The sequence below is a fragment of the Geotrypetes seraphini genome, chromosome 17 (assembly GCF_902459505.1).
Source record: "Geotrypetes seraphini chromosome 17, aGeoSer1.1, whole genome shotgun sequence".
Taxonomy (NCBI): domain Eukaryota; kingdom Metazoa; phylum Chordata; class Amphibia; order Gymnophiona; family Dermophiidae; genus Geotrypetes; species Geotrypetes seraphini.
In genome coordinates, this window is record NC_047100.1 from 15,150,933 (window position 1) to 15,167,653 (window position 16,721).

A 16,721-nucleotide genomic window follows, 5' to 3' on the forward strand; every position below is an offset into this window, starting at 1 on the left:
CACCCCTCAAAACAAAACTGGAACTTTGGTTTCTAGGAACTGCTATGCCCATATACCCTCCTCATCATCCTGCAGGTGAACATTAGGAGACGCACAGCGAAGGGGTTAGCATGAAAAAAAGAAAAAAAAAAGAAGAGAAAGTTGTTAAGTCAGTTCTATGGAACTTCAGACACAGTGAGCTCTGTGGTAGAAAGAGGAGTTAGAACAGGTGAGCGGTTTAATCATCACCACCGGATAAACATCTGAAGGTAAAAGAACAACAAAGTAAAGCAACCATGACAAAGAAAACAAAGGCATTATTCTCACACAAAGGTTTTATGTGCGCTGGAATTATAAAATGGCCTCTAATTATACAATAAAGATACATATTTTTAAAATGTTTTGCACATAATATGAATTTTGTTAGCCTGTGGAATGAGAGAGAAGCGTTGTAAGTGAAGAGATCCGGTAATTACCCTCTTCATACAATCCAGCATTTTGACAAAGCAAAAAAGATGCAACACAAACCACCGAGAAAGGCAAATATATGATGTAACATATAATCAGTGATACCTGTCATTTAACCAAGCTTTAATGTGCTCCTTCAGCAATACAACTCCTCTTGCCTTTTTCATGTCATTGGGTGAGTATATTTTTCTCTTAGAATAACTTACATGCCAATCAGAAGCTTTACAAAATCTAAAACATAGCATGCCGTTTACTACCGATGTATTATTTTATCCAAAGTTTCTAAACTCCTGCACCCCGACAAATCTCTTCTCATTATTTAGCTACCTTCTGTGTTTACACAACATTTTATATAAGATGACTTCCTACATGTTAACTGGATATCTTTAAATTCTGCCATTATAGCTCAGGCCTAGGGTTACCATATGGCTCCAGAAAAAGGTGGATAGATTGAGACATCCGGGTTCACTTCTACTGAAAGCAACGGAAGTAAAAAAGAACAGACAGAGACATCTGGGCTTTAAATCCCTCAGTCTATCATTTTTCTGGAGCCATATGGTAACCCCACTCAGGCCTCATTCACCACTATGGAAAAAGCGTCCTCCTCTGGAGAGGGAACATATTATTGCAAAATTAATTGCTAAGGGTCACATGACAATGAGTAAGTTTCTCTGCTTCCATCTGCAGGCAGGGAGAAACACAGCGATGCTCCTAGATTACTACTGCAGGAAGTGTCCAAGTAATGTTAAGGGGAGGAATAATTAAAGGCATGTCTATGAGTAAAACAGTGTTTTACCTATGAAAATGGACTCTTTAATTATTACACAACATATAACTTCATGAAAAGATGAAAATGAAGGATCGGCTACTATTCAAGGTAATGATTAAAGTAGATTAAGCTGAGATAACTTGGAGCTGATGACTCAAGCAACCATTCAACAAAGTGATGTCACTTCCTCTCAGAGCCAAAGCAAAGAAAATTGACCTCAGGAAATCCACAGAGAAAAATACAGGAGAAACCAAAAAAACACTATAGAGTGACGATGTTCCTAAAATGGACTTTATTAAAAATGTCAAAGTTCAAAAGTACAATAATATAATCCACTCAAAGATAAAATAATCCACTTGAGAATAAAATAATCCACATAAAAACCTAAAGGGCTTAGTCCGCTGAAGGCATGGGACCCAACACAGTCCGTGATTCAACATAAAGTCTTCTTCAGGGGTCCCTGAGAATCCTATGGTTATAGATACGTGGAACAAACTGATATGTGGAGTCAGTTTGTTCCACGTATCTACACCCTTCATGGGTGCAGCAGCAGGACCCCTCCCCTCGTGCAGCCCCCTGTCGCAGGTCCAACAGCCCCCCTCCCTCTCTTGCTTGCTATCATGGCTACCGGCATAAACCTCCTCCAAAAAAACCTACAACTCTCACGTCAGCCCCTTTGCGCCTCCCGGGGCAGGCCTACCAGCTTCTTAGAAGCATTTGTAGGATGAAGAGGCAACATCATCTCGGTGAGGATGAGATCCAGAAGGTCTTGAGCATGCGCAGATGCTCAAGGCTCAGCAGAAGACCGGCGGCAGGCACTTTTATCACCGGAGATGCAGGGGTAAGGACAGGGCCAGTCGGGGTGGGGGGTGGGGGAAGAGGCGATAGAAGCGCCGGTGGCCTCGGGGGGAGCAATACTGTTGGTTCCCGGGTCAGGTGGGGGCTCGCAAATCGAGTCAATGCTCGGTTTACGAGTCAAAAGTTTGCTGAGTGTTTTGCTCGTCTTGCAAAACACTCGCAAACCGGGTTACTCGTAAACCGAGGTTTGACTGTACTCGTATACACTAGTATTGATGGGAGCAGTGTTTAGCTTCGTTATAGGTTTTTGAATTTTCAGTACAACTTGTCAACGAAAGATCTGGCTAATGAGTTGCATATGGGAGCTAAAATTCTCAAAATATAGGGTGTGCTAGAATAATAAAAAATAAAGCCAGACTCCATCTATCCCTATGTGTTACAAAATAATAAAGATTAAGAATTGCAAGTCTTCCTCGGCTCTCCAGGGCAGATTAAAGCATTTCGCCTTTTGGTGCTCATGCTACAACCACTCTCTCCCTCCCCATATGCACAATTCCTTTATTTGATTACTTGATTGATTGGTATACAGCTCTTTTAGTAGGGTTACCAGACGTCTGGATTTCCCTGGACATGTCCGGGAGTCCAGCCAGCTTTTCAAAACCTGGCACTTTGTCCGGGTTTTGAAAAGCTTCCAGCTAGCAGTGACGTTGCAACTGCAGCACCGACGCGCACCTGTATAATGGCATTGTGTCACACCAACGCAGGCGCAAATGCCCTCCCGTCAAGCAAACGGGTTGAGCAGGTGGAGCTGGGGTCGTGCTGGGGGCGGAAATGTGGCGGGGCCAAGCAGAACTAGGCGGGCCTGGGAGCGGGGCCATAAAGCATAAACCGTAAAGCAAAAATGAAACTAGAAAAAAAATGAAGGGTCTGATTTTACAAAGGTCTTCCTCCCGTTCCTATGTCTATGCAGTGGTGTAGCGAGGGTAGGAGGCACCCGAGGCGGTGGTGCCCTCTCGTCACTCCCCACTCACACCCTCCCTTCCCCCCCCCCATACCTCTTTAAATCTTCACCAGCGTGTGCAGCTTCTCTGGCTTGCTCGTGTTGGCACTGGCTGTTCCTCTGACATCACTTCCTGGTCCCATGACCCAGAAGTGATTTCTGACAGGAGCCAAGCCAGAGAAGTTGCTCACACTGACAAAGATTTAAAGAGATATGGCAGGGAAACGGGGGACGCGAGCATGCTGTAGGGGAGCAGGAGATGGTTTCGCTCGGTTATCCACGAGGACGGGAATGGTGATGAATTTTGTCACCGTGTCATTACGGGAATACTACAATAAAAAGCTTGTTCTCTGGGAACATTAAACAAAAACATTGCAGATCTCAAGCAATGGTGTGGATAGCAGACTATAGTAAAACATGGTTTAGTTCTAATCTCCGAGATGTTCTTCCTGTGTGGCAGAAGATCAGATCAGAGCAACCATACTGAAATGCAGAAATTGTTGTGCTTTCTGAAGGGACGCTGGCGAGCTGACTTCCTCAGTTTCCCTGTGGACAGTTGGGCAAATGGATGCTTGGCTATGAGACATGGCCATACTTTGTACCTTGGTAATACAGTTCATGTCAGAGAGACTGTGTGCAATCAGTGGTTGGGGTAAGCACCATTTACTCTCCTCGAACAATAACATCTGTGATGTCTGAAATAAATTGACCATATGTTGTTATACTGGACTTTATCCAGTTGGCTGTGGAGAATTTAATGAATTAAATATCAACTGTGCTTCGTATAATGCAGGATTATCTACAAAATTCCAAACACAGAATGAGAAACACACGATCTGTTTCAAGGGAGAAACTGAGAAGTTAGCTGTCCTGGAACTCTAGTTAGATGGGCTTTAGGCTTCTACCTCTGCCTTCGTCTAACAAGCATCAGTGCAAGATAAGTTGGAACTGCTGGAAAACCATATCGGGCTCTTGGACTTATTAAACTTCTTCAGGTCTCTGTATCTACAGTCATTTCTTTTCACATATGTATAGAAAGTCTTTATTTAAAGTAACAGGTCCCAAATTATGGAATTCTTTACTATCAGAAGTATGTGCCTCGTCCAGTTTGGGGTCATTTAAGAAAGAACTAAAAACCATCTGTTCATGCATGCTTATGGTGTCAGTTCTTAAAATGTTATTGTTATATGATGATACTGTTTATTATGGGAAGGAGAGATAATTTGGTCTTTTGATGTGGAATTTTGATTTGTTTAGTCTTAATGGGGTTTTTTTTTTTTGTGATATTCTTATTGTGTATGTTTTATTGTAACCCACTGAGAACTTTGGATCTTGTGGGATATAAACACAATAGAAACACAGAAACATGATGGCAGATAAAGGCTAAATGCCCATCCACAGAATCCATTATCTCCTCCCTAAGAGAATCACATGCCTGTCCCACGCTCTCTTGAATTCAGACACAGTCTTTATCTCCACCAACTCTACTGGGAGACTATTCCATGCATCTATCACCCTTTTGGCAAAAATATATTTCCTTAGATTACTCCTGAGCCTATCACCTCTTAACCTCATTCTATGCCCTCTTATTCTGGAGTTTCCCTTCAATTGCTGGAGTTTCCTTTCAATTGAAAGAGACATGTGTACTGTATTTATGCCACATAGGTATTTAAATGTCTATCATATCTGCCTTCTCCTGCCTTTCCTTCAAAGTATACATATTGAGATCTTTAATTCTGTCCCTGCATGCCTTATGACATAGACCATCAACCATTTTAGTTGTCTTCCTCTGGACCGACTCCATTCTGTTTATATCTTTTTGAAAGTGGTCTCTAGAATTGTACACAATATTCTAAATGAGGTCTTACCAAGAACATCATCATCTCCTTTTTCCTACTGGCCATTCCTCTCCCTATGCACCCAGGCATCCTTCTAGCTTTCACCGTCACCTTTTCAGCTGTTTCAACTGTTTAGCCACCTTTTTTACACCCTTCTCAATCAGGTTTTCGGTCTTTGCACAGCACAGAAACCCTAATTATTTCACTTGTGAATTATTTGTACACATTCTTTGGTAGAGGAACAGGAGCACTGCTACTGCAGTTTGATCTTAGTTGTGCTTTTGACTTGGTTGATCACAATATCCTGCTTGACTGTCTAAATGTCATGAGTATTTCGAGTAAAGTCTATTTATAGTTTTGGGATTTTTTGAAATCTCGTACCTATCAGGTATTTTTCAAGGGTATTCTTTCGGAATGTTGGAGGAATCCATGTGGAGTTCCACAGGGTTCCCCCCTCTCCCCATCCCTTTTTAACATCTATTTGGCATCACTTGGTGAGAAACTTGCATCCTTGAATGTAAAGATCTTTAGTTATGCAGATGACATAACAATTGTTGTACCAATCCCAACATACCTGTCCTCATGTTTAAATATAATCCAAGAAATTATGTTCACCATGAACAACTGGATGAAAGATTATAAACTGAAGTTAAACCCAGGTAAGACTAAGTTCTTTTTTGCCTCCCGTAAAAAGATGGATGAGAGCCAGCTAACATTGGGTGAGCTTAGTTATCGTATTGAATCTAAGATCAAGATCTTGGAAGTATGCTTGGACAGAAATTTAACGATGAAATCATTTACTTCGGCATTGGTGAAAAAATGTTTTTTCATTCTATGGAAGTTGCGGACTATTAAGTCATACTTTGAACCTATGGCATTTAGACTCCTTGTTCAGTGCTTGATACTTAGTACCCTGGATTATTGTAATGCTGTTCACATTGCCGGACACTTAGACTTCAAAGAATACAGAATGTCGCAGTGCGTCTGATTTTCAATCTGAAAAAAACAGATCATATTACATCTTACTATAGAAGGCTCCATTGGCTCCCATTTAAAGCCCATGTAAGGTTTAAACTGGGAATACTTTGTTATAAAGTCTTGCATGGTCAAACGCCAGAGTACCTATTAGAATTATTTACTTTATTTACAGTGAATCATCCACTACGTAATACTGCTTTATTTGTCGCTCTCCCAGTTCGAGGTTGTATCTATAAAAAGTTCCAGCAACGCTTGCTTGCTTTTCAGGCAGCTAGTTGGGACAAAGAGTTACGCATTTTATTTGGAAGGTCTCGCTCTTACACACATTTCAGAAAATTATTAAAATCATTCTTATGCACAAAATTTTTAGAAAACTAAAACGATTAACGATTATTCTGTCGTTCACTGGAAATATCCAGTTTTTTATCTTTTGTGAACCACATCAATCCGTGAGGTTTTGCAGTCTATAAATGTAATGTAATGTGATGTAATATTAAGATCATCACATACTCTCTCACCCAAGTCCCACTTCTCTTTCATGCACAAAAGTTCTTCACCCTCTAAACTGTAGCATTCTTTTGGGTTTCTGCAGCCCAAATGCATGACCTCGCATTTCTTAGCATTAAATCATGTCGAAGTTGGGGCAAGTCATTCGGATTGGGCAGAACTTGATTGTGGGGTCCCTCAGGGATTGGCATTATCAGCAGTTTTGTTTAATATCTATCTGCAGCCTCTATGTCATGAATTGCATTCATTAGGGGTAAGCTATAAGCTGTATGCTGATAATATTCAGTTTCTGGTTCCTGTAAGTGGTACAGTTTCGGATGCTCTTAAATGAGTTGAGAATTGTTTTCATGTGATCAAAAAATGGATGGATGAAAATCACCTGAAATTGAACATCGATAAAACTGAAGTGCTATGTGTTGGACATGACAAACATCTTGACTTATTTCCTTCTGAGTTAGCACTTGATAACACCGTGATCCCGGTGTTCAACCAATATAAATATTTGGGTGTTATCCTGGATTCTACTTTGTCTTTTAAACCACAGATAAACACAGTGTTGGCTAAGTCCTTTTTTAAACTTTGTCTTCTTCGAAAGTTAAGAGACTTTTTGTTCACAGAGGACTTATGAAAAGTTATAAGTGCAATATTACTCCCTACACTTAAGTTATAAGTGCAATATTACTCCCTACACTTAAGTTATAAGTGCAATATTACTCCCTACACTTAAGTTATAAGTGCAATATTACTCCCTACACTTAAGTTATAAGTGCAATATTACTCCCTACACTTAACTATTACAATCTGCTTTATTTTGGTCTGCCAAAGTATGTGCTTGGGGCACTACAATTGATGCAAAATGTCACTGCAAGATTAATAGTGGGGGGGCTTCAAAATTTTATCATATCATACCAATTTTAGTGGGTCTTCATTGGTTGCCTATATCTGCTCGAGTTGATTTTAAACTACTCTATTTAATTTATAAAATGTGGCATACAAAGAAGCCGGTAGCGTTAAGTAATCTCTTCAGTTTATACCAGCCAGTTTGGGCATTGTGCTCTGATGAGAAGTTCATTTTGGAAGTACCATCTTTGAAACAGGTGAATCTCTCTCAATTCCGTCATTCGATGATTGCCGTGCAAGGCATTCTACTAAGGAACGCATTACCGCTTGAAGTAAAGAGTGCTCCTTCCTTGCTGAATTTCAGGAAGTTGATTAAAGCAGTGTTGTCCGAGAGATGTTTCACATGTAAGTGGAAAGGTTGGATGGCTCAGAGCCCATGCTCAGGCGTCAGCATGACATCATCGCATGGGCATCCGTGCACTTCTGGTTGCCTCAAGCCGCGACCACTATGTTTAATGTGTCGCAGCTTGACAAAGTTGGCGAGACCCTGCATTGTTGTTAGGTGCCATCGACTCGTGTTCAAGTCCTGCTCCATGAACATCAAGTTTTTGTGGCAGAATACAGAAGTGAATTGCTGGGCCTTTTCTTTTCTGTAGTATAAATTTGATGTCGTTGCCGTTGTCCCATCAAACACAATTCTCCGCCTCCAACACCACCCATCTGCTGCTGCCTAGATGGGTGGTACATCGTTAGTCTGACATCTCCGCTGAAATCTGTCCGCCTTGGGAGGCCCTGCTGGGAGTGAAACTACTGACGGCACGGCTTTCAGCTTCTTTCTAATAAAAGTGGATGTTTTCTTGCTAAGCTTAACAACCATATTTATAGCTATCTGCAAGACCTATCTGTATACACTGTAAATATGTGAATTTGCCAATGGAAATCCATTGTTCTAATTCAGATTTTTTTTTTTTTCAGCACAAAGCCAGGTATGTCTTCAAAGTGTAAAATCAGATTGCTTTACAGAACACTGATTGCATCAAGTGCACGCTTCAATACGTGATGTGCTTGCAATGTTAGTTCAAAGAGATATATATATGAGCATCTGGAAAAGTGCATGCTCAGGACTTCTGGCAACCTTAGCTCACCCAAAATGTTTGGTAAATTGTCCTGCCTTTGGCGACCGCTGTCTAAAGTATTTTGTGCAGGGAAGTGATACTATGAAAGTGCACACTCGGTGTTTAAACGAACAAAGGGGCCTGAATTCCTGTTTGGAAACACATCCTTCTTAAATAGCAACAAAACAATAAATTTTATTGTGGAGGTGTCCAGATGGCTGCACTTTGAGTTCACTGAAGCAGAAACATCTGACACCTAGCAATTATCTGCTTGTCTACTACTGCATTGATTGTACAGCCAGTAATAAAATAGCCAAAACAACTAAATGGGAGGATGCAATTAAATTGTACTATATCGCACAATACACCACATTGGATTTTAGCCAGTATCTCAATTTTTTTTGGTTAAATACATTTCAAAGAGCTGGGGGGGGGGGGGGTTTATAAGAAAAATAAAATGAGAACACACTTTTGGTCGCTGAATAAGAAACGAGCCTATACTTTATTAAAGGGGAGACATACAATCTGGGAAAAGGTAAGGCGCCCACCCCAATATTTTTTTTTTGGGGTGTCAAGGGAAGGAAAAGGTGGGTTGGGGAGGGGGCTCGGCCTTCAGTGAGAGGATGTGGATTTTCTGCCACCTTATGGTGGAGGTAAATCGAAGCGTCACAGGATGGAAAGATGATCAGAAGCGGCTGAACCTCTCTTAACTCTCTTTTTCCTGTGACAGATTTTGTCTGTTATAGAACTGATAGGAAATACTGTTGATATATCCTTTGCAACAAGGCTTAGATGCAGGAGTGCGTGGCGCAGTGGTTGGAGCTACAGCCTCAGCACCCTGGGGTTGTGGGTTCAAATTCTACGCTGCTCCCTGTGACCCTGGACAAGTCACTTAATCCTCCAAAGCCCCAGGTACATTAGATAGATTGTGAGCCCAACGGGACAGATAGGGAAAATGCTTGAAGTACCTCTATGCAAACCACTTTGAATGTGGTTGTAAAACTACAAAAAGGCAGTGTACAAATCCCAGCCCCTTTCCCTGATGTCATAATGCCTCATTCCACCAATAAAAGCCAACCTCGTCAGTGATGTCACAATAGCTTCATTGTTCTATACTTGGCTCACTTCTACTACATTTTGATTTCTAGAGTGGTGCAGTGGTTAAAGCTACAGCCTCAGCACCCTGGGGTTGTGGGTTCCAACCCCACGCTGCTCCCTGTGACCCTGGGAAAGTCACTTAATCCCCCCATTGCCCCAGGTACATTAGATAGATTGTGAGCCCACCGGGACAGATAGGGAAAATGCTTGAGTACCTGATTGTAAAACCGCTTCGATAACCTTGATAGGCGGTATATAAAAATCCTAAATATAAACTTGAAATAATAAAAATGAAGGCTTCAGTCCTAGCTGTCTATTCATGCGGGGTTTTTTTTAATAAAAATTCTTAATACAATCAACCTTAAAAAAAAAAAAATTGTTAGCGCCGATCCTCCTCTTCAACTGAATTTCTAACTGCAAACTACCCCTTGACCCCATTCTATTCCCCCTCCTTTCTCCACTCTCCTGTACTTAAGTCGCTGTATAGTCTTCTACTGTCCAAAATGTCTTCCATTGGGTGAAGAAGAACTTCCTTACGTTCGTACAGAATCTATTCCCTTTCAGCTTTAGAGAGTGCCCTACCTTGGAGAGTTAACCATTAGACGGTTTTGTGCAGCATCATTCCATGAAGGGCCATTTTGTCACATAGGTTACCTTCATAATATAGATACAACATATGTGATCACAGGACCATTTTACTAAAGGGCACTAAGCCCTTAAGCCTGGATTCTCTAAATGGCGCCATTGTAAGCAACCGCCTCAAAAGTGGCTACCGATTGCATGTCAATCGCGCAACAGTGCCGCTTAGAGAATCGCGCCTTTGGCAATGGTAGGCACCAGACTTTAATGTGAATCGCGTCTCCGGAGGCGCCTACCAGTACCTTATGCCACTTCCGGTGCTAGCCACACCGACAGCGGCATTAGGCGCCTCCAGAGACACGATTCCAGTGCCTTTTTTAGGTGCCGGCAGGCGCCTTGAAATTTATTTTAAGTACGGCTTTAAACGGTGTTTTGGACTTAACATAAGGCACCGGTACGGCGCTCACCAGCGCCTAAGTTAAGGCACCATTTAGAGAATATGGGCCTTAATGCACAGATGGCATGCAAGATACGGTACCAGATAAATGCGGAAATGCATTTTGCAGTATTTTCCCTGTTTTCACACGCTAAACCAAACATTATTTATTTTTTAAGACTGTTCCTCTGAGGAGACATGGGGAGGGCAGAGAATAGGTGTTTTACTAGATAGGGCATTATGATTAACGTATGCTAACTGGGTTAATGCAAAGTTAAAACAGAAACATCTAGCTCCATCTAAAAGGGGTACCACCTGCTTCTTATTTACGTTTTAGGAAACAAAAACTTATTTGTTCTCCAAATTTTTGTGTAATTAACTGCAAACTTTCAAGCTTTTCCATCCATTTGGAGCTTTATTATTTAATCTTTTGTTAACTATATAGAACTTAAAGGTTCTGTGGTCTAGAAATTGCTTTTATGTTAAGTGCTTCCATGTAAACTTTTTTAATGTGTTCCTCTGAAAATATTTTGCACTTGTTCCCACGTAAATTATTTGCACATGCATGTGCTAATGGGATCAATAGCAAACAAACAAGAAAATAAAAAGGAAAGAGCCATAAAACAGTGCCATACGAAGGGTTAGGTTCTATATATGGTACAAAAAAAAAAAAAAAAAAAAAAGCGCTAATCATTTTTCTACAAACGACGCTCTGAGTTTGGCACCTAAACAAGCCCGCAAGTAAAAATAGAAATAACAGCATTTGTTCAGCACACTATTAGTGTGAACAATGGCACTGTTACTGAAGAAAAACAGATGAAATAGCAAAAGCATATAGACCATATGATATCTTATAACCAATTGCCTTTGAGTGCTGTGATTGACCAAGGGTGCCGCATTGGTGTGTCCCTGGTCACAGTCACTCTACTGGTTTGGAGCTCTTTGGGTTAAGTAGTATATAAGTTTGTAAATGACCTTGGGTGACCTTGGCATTTTTTTGAGCTCTGATTTGGGCACCATTTATAGAACAGCATTTGGTGCCATGATCCGCGCTGAATTCTGGGCTCGAAGATTTACAGCAACTAAAACCTGGCATAAATCCTTGTACCTAAATTAGGTATGGTTCGGTCGAATACTGTAATACTTCATCCAAATTTCACGAAAACCCCTATCCCATCCATGCCCCTCTTATGGCCACACCCCTTTTTAGATCCACGTGTAAAACTTTACACGTGCATCTTTATAGAATGGAAACGCTAAAGATGTGTGTGGAAATTCTAATTATCGCCAATAAGCGCTGATAATTGATTGTTAAGTGTCCAATTATTGGCACGCTAAGCAGTTAAATTGTGCTTGCAAAGTGGGCGTGCACAATTTTAACCCCCCATATATAGAATTAGGGGGAAAATGTGGGCTTTGCGTGCAGAAAAAGTCCTGTGTTACAACACGTTAAGCCCAGATTCTAGTGCACTTTAGTGAAAGGGCCCCTATGTGTCTTTCTTGTTTAGACATCCTGTTCACACAAGTTCTTTCTGTGTGAATAGCATTCAAGTCATTTCTATGAATGAAAATATTTTGTGACTTTACTATGGGGTTCACATCAAGTAATTGTAAAGTTCTATTCTGTTCTGTTATGTATTTACAGCCTGCCTTTTCCTAGGCCCAAAGCAAAGCAACAAAGCAAGAATCTAGTGAATGGCACTAGGAATATTACAAAAAAAAAAAAATATATATATATATATATTATACTTATTTTCTCTTAGCCCAGCTGTACTGTACTATTTATCTTACTGCATATCTCAGGCAGGAAAAGAAACAAGAAGACAGACAGAAAGGGAGGGGAAAGAGAATCCCATTTAGCTTCTTCGAGTGATGGGCATACATTCCACAGCTACGAGTTTCACTTCAAAGTGCCTATGACAGCTATTGTTTATTATTTCTGTTGAATATTTATTTTATTGGGGAAATGCTCCGGGATGGTATACTGGGGAAGGCAAAGAAGGTAAGAAAAGAAATGACCGACCTGGTCTAGAGAGGGTTTCTGATTGGAGTGCTGTGACCTCCCGGGAGATCGGTGGTGGTGGTGGTGGTGATGATGATGGTGATGGTGGTGTTCATCGTCATAATTGTCTGCCATCAGTTTCATTCTGTTCTGTGTCTGCAGGAAACAGCGAAGGGGAAGGAGGGGGCAATCACATCAGAAGACAATAGATCTAAAACATCCTTGGTAATGTTTATCGCACATGTAGGTCTGCTTTTGTTTCTGAGTTTAAAGAGGATGTTTTAGGTAAAGTATATTCAAGGACAGTTAGCACGGTTGCACACAGGTGTACATCATTATTTCCTTTAAGCTCTGACATTCCTTTTTCTTATGTCATTTAGTACAGACTATACCAATAAAATCAGCAACTTTGTTCCCCCTACTCCAAAAAAAACAAAACAAAAATCCTCCCATGGCATCAGCTACTGCAGCAAACAGCATTGGAGAATAATTCTGTAACTCAATGTCTCGCAAACTTCTGGAAGCTGCGACACATTAAACCCTGTGATGCGGCTGGAAGGCATCCGGAAATGAGCGAAGGCCACCAGTAAGGGGAGATGCTGCAAGAGGAGAGGCGCATAGAGGAGGAGAGCTTCCTGAGCCAGCTGACTACCTACAGAATGCGCCTCTCGAGAAGCGCATCCTGTAGGCAGTCGGCCGGCATTGGCCCCTCTCCTCCTCATTGGCGCCTCATGGAACACCCAGAATCTCACTGCGGCACACAGTTTGCGATACGCTGCTATAACTGAATGCTTGAAAGGAGCCTATTCTACAAAGGAATGCAGGGGACTACTTTTCATCCAAATAATGCTCTCTAAACGTACCTATACCCGAGTCACGTACTTACTTTTCATACACTATATTTGTACTTGGGGGGGTGGGGGGGAGTCATTTTATAAGAATCCTTTTACAAAAAATGTTTTAAAAAAAGTATTTATAAAATTAACACCTACAGTGAAAATTCCTATTGGGTGGTGTGGATTGGGTCTGCACATTGCAATTAATGTGGAGGTCATTATTGCTCATTAACTACAAATATATGGCAGATAAATGTTGGTTTTTTTTTTGGGAGGGTTCTATTTATTTGATTTTCTATACAGTTCTACCAGGGGAGCTCAGAATGGTTTCCATGCATTTATTCAGGTACTCAAGCAGTTTTCCCTCTCTGTCCTGGTGGGCTCACAATGTATCTAACGTACCTGTGGTCCAGTTAGGTAAATCTTTTCAAGTGTATCTAACTTTCGGTTCCTTTTACTATGAGGGGGTGGTGAAAAATTCTCAGCCCAACCAACCAACTTCCTAAATTAGAAACATAGAAATAGACGGCAGATAAGGGCCACGGCCCATCTAGTCTGCCCACCCTAATGACCCTCCCCTACCTTTGCCCTGTGAATAGATCTCATGTGTCGATCCCATTTGACCTTAAAATCAGGCACGCTGCTGGCCTCAATCACCTCCAGTGGAAGACTATTCCAGCGATCAACCACCCTTTCAGTGAAAAATAATTTCCTGGTGTCACCTCGTAGTTTCCCGCCCCTGATTTTCCACGGATGCCCTCTTATTGCCTTGGGACCCTTGAAAAAGAAGATATCTTCCTCCGCCTCGATGCGGCCCGTGAGATATTTGAACGTCTCGATCATGTCCCCCCTCTCTCTGCGCTCCTTGAGCGAGTATAGCTGTAATTTGTCTAGCCGTTCTTCGTATGGGAGATCCTTGAGTCCCGAGACCATCCGGGTGGCCATTCTCTGAACCGACTTCAGTCTCAGCACATCCTTGCGATAATGCGGCCTCCAGAATTGCACACAGTATTCCAGGTGGGGCCTCACCATGGATCTATATAAAGGCATAATGACTTCCGGCTTACGGCTGACGAAACCCCTGCGTATGCAACCTATGATCTGTCTTGCCTTGGATGAAGCTTGCTCCACTTGATTGGCAGCCTTCATGTCCTCACTGACGATCACCCCTAAGTCTCGTTCTGCTACCGTTCTTGTTAGGATCTCGCCATTAAGGGAATAAGTCTTGCATGGATTATGGCTGCCCAGGTGCATAATTTTGCATTTTTTGGCATTGAAGCTGAGTTGCCAGTTCCTAGACCAGCGCTCCAGTAGGAGCAGGTCATGCATCATTTTGTCGGGCATTGAATCTTCGTCCGTTGTGCATTTGCCCACTACATTACTTAGTTTGGCGTCATCTGAGCATTATTTTGGCACTGTAGCTGAAAAGAATGTTATCTTATTTCATTAAGTACCAATTCGCAGAAACAAAGTTCTATGTTTTGACATTGTTTCAGATCATTGATTAAACCAATCAATTTATGTCATTTATGTCATTCTCTTCTTGGCTGGGCTGAGAACTCTTCAGCAGCCCTTCGTAAACTGCAGCAAAATACTAGCTTTAGCGTGCCCTTGTGTGGGTTTTTTCTACATGCTAAGGCTGGGTTTTTTTTTTTACTGCAGCCTTTTCAAAATGTTGGTATTAATGGCCAAGCATTAATGTCATCAGTGTGTGGCCATTAAAAAAAGACTGCTTGAGCACTTGCCAGTTGCCAACGCCTATTTTTGTAGGCAGTAAGGGTCAAATGGTAATCCTCAGCTAATGTAGAACGCAGGAACTCCCATTCTCTCCCCTCGAACAGACATATAAAAAAAATTTTGGCACACGGTTAGTGTGTGAACTTTTGATATTTACTGCAAGACACATAAATGCATTCCACGGTACACCATTTTAAGCTGCATTACTCTGCATTAAGAGAGTAATTCTATAAGTGGGTATCACCTATTAGGTGCCACGATTCTATAATGCTCTCTGGGTGCCTGGATTCCTTTAGGTACAAAACCATAGTGTGGGTTAGTAAATATATACGCTATATATATAGTAAATATTTTTTAATTTATTCTAGTTATCTAAGTGGTTTACATTAAGGTACTCAAGCATTTCCCCTCTTTGTCCTGGCAGGCTCACACTCTATCTAATGTACCTGGGTCAATGGAGGATTGAGCGACTTGCCCAGGGTCACAAGAAGCAGTGTGGGATTTGAACCCACAACCTCAGGGTGCTGAGGCTGTAGCTCTAACCACTAGGCCACTCCTTCCTCCCTAAGTAAGATGATGTAAAGCAGGGGTGTCCAACCTTGGACTTCACCCCGTCAGGTTTTTCAGCATTTTCACCATGAGTATGCATGAGATCCATTTGCACACGATGGAGGCACTGCCTGCAAATGGATTTCATGCATATTCATTGGGGAAATCTTGAAAACCCAATTGGATTGCAGCTCTCGAGGACTAAGGTTTGGCACCCCTAAGGTATACAGTAGCATTTTTGTTTTTTACAATGGAGTAAAATTCCTATATACTGTGTCCTCCCAATGGTTTGTGGCCAGCGACTATTCCGAATTCAATAATAGTTTACACAAATGGGCCTCAAAACCCAGAAGGATCAGGCGTGGTTCAGCACCTCCTGTTTAGAAGGAACTAGATGCTCCTGCTTTAACTTTGTATTAACCCAGTTAGCACAAACTACTAGAGCTCTGTTGGTGAATAGGAGTTGCAGGTTCTTTGTGCTCAGTGACTTTCACAAGCTTTACGTTTATAACCGTTTTTTTGGACCGAGAACTTTTTCTCCTTGGGTGGAGTTTTTTCTTCCCAGCCTTTTTCCGGTTAATAAGGGCTGATGAGAATATTTATTTATTTTAAAAAGTTTCTATTCCGCCTATTAACTAGGCGGATTACGAATGAACGTGCACAAATTGAGACATACAAAAAATACAAATTCAACTAAAAAACATAGCAAAATACAAACTTAGTAAAAATAAATAAATTCAGCTAATAAAAACAAATTCAACAAATAACAAGATCCTAGGAGAAGTACATTAAAGCAGAAATTCCTTATTCATAGGAAACTCTGTTGAGAGAGCTACTTTTCTTTAAAAATTTGAGATCCTTCTAGATTTTAAGGCCCATTTATATGAACTATTATTGAATCATCACTGGTAACAAACAATTGGGGAACACAGTTTGTAGGAATTTTACTTTAGAGTGAAGTCTTTGCTTCTTCTATAGTACTGATAATCAAGGAGTAGTCATGACATGGGACAAGGACTTTAATATCATTCAAATGTCCCTACCAAAAAATGAATAAACATTGGTTCAATATTCCTTTTATTTCTTCCAGGTACATCATATATATATTTTTTTTCAGTTCTTCCCAAGGAAAACCAGTTGTGAAACTGCGATGAGAAATAACATTTTGATGGAACATCCTAAATCTTTTAGT

General features: G+C 41.2%; 1 protein-coding gene across 8 annotated transcripts in view; it reads right to left on the reverse strand.

The window, feature by feature from the left end:
- ERC2 (ELKS/RAB6-interacting/CAST family member 2) overlaps nucleotides 1-16,721 on the reverse strand; it is a 779,911-nt gene that overhangs the window by 224,233 nt on the left and 538,957 nt on the right. For 5 of the 8 annotated variants that reach the window (XR_004537423.1, XR_004537420.1, XR_004537424.1 and 2 more), the window contains one exon: nucleotides 12,429-12,563. Coding sequence is in view for 1 of the 8 variants with exons in the window: in XM_033926752.1 (XP_033782643.1) it covers nucleotides 225-242; nucleotides 12,429-12,563 (153 nt within the window). In the remaining 7 variants the exon portion in view is untranslated. Of the gene's footprint in view, nucleotides 1-3; nucleotides 70-156; nucleotides 243-12,428; nucleotides 12,564-16,721 lie in introns of those variants that run through there. The other 3 variants (XR_004537422.1, XM_033926752.1, XR_004537425.1) reach the window with 3 other exon arrangements.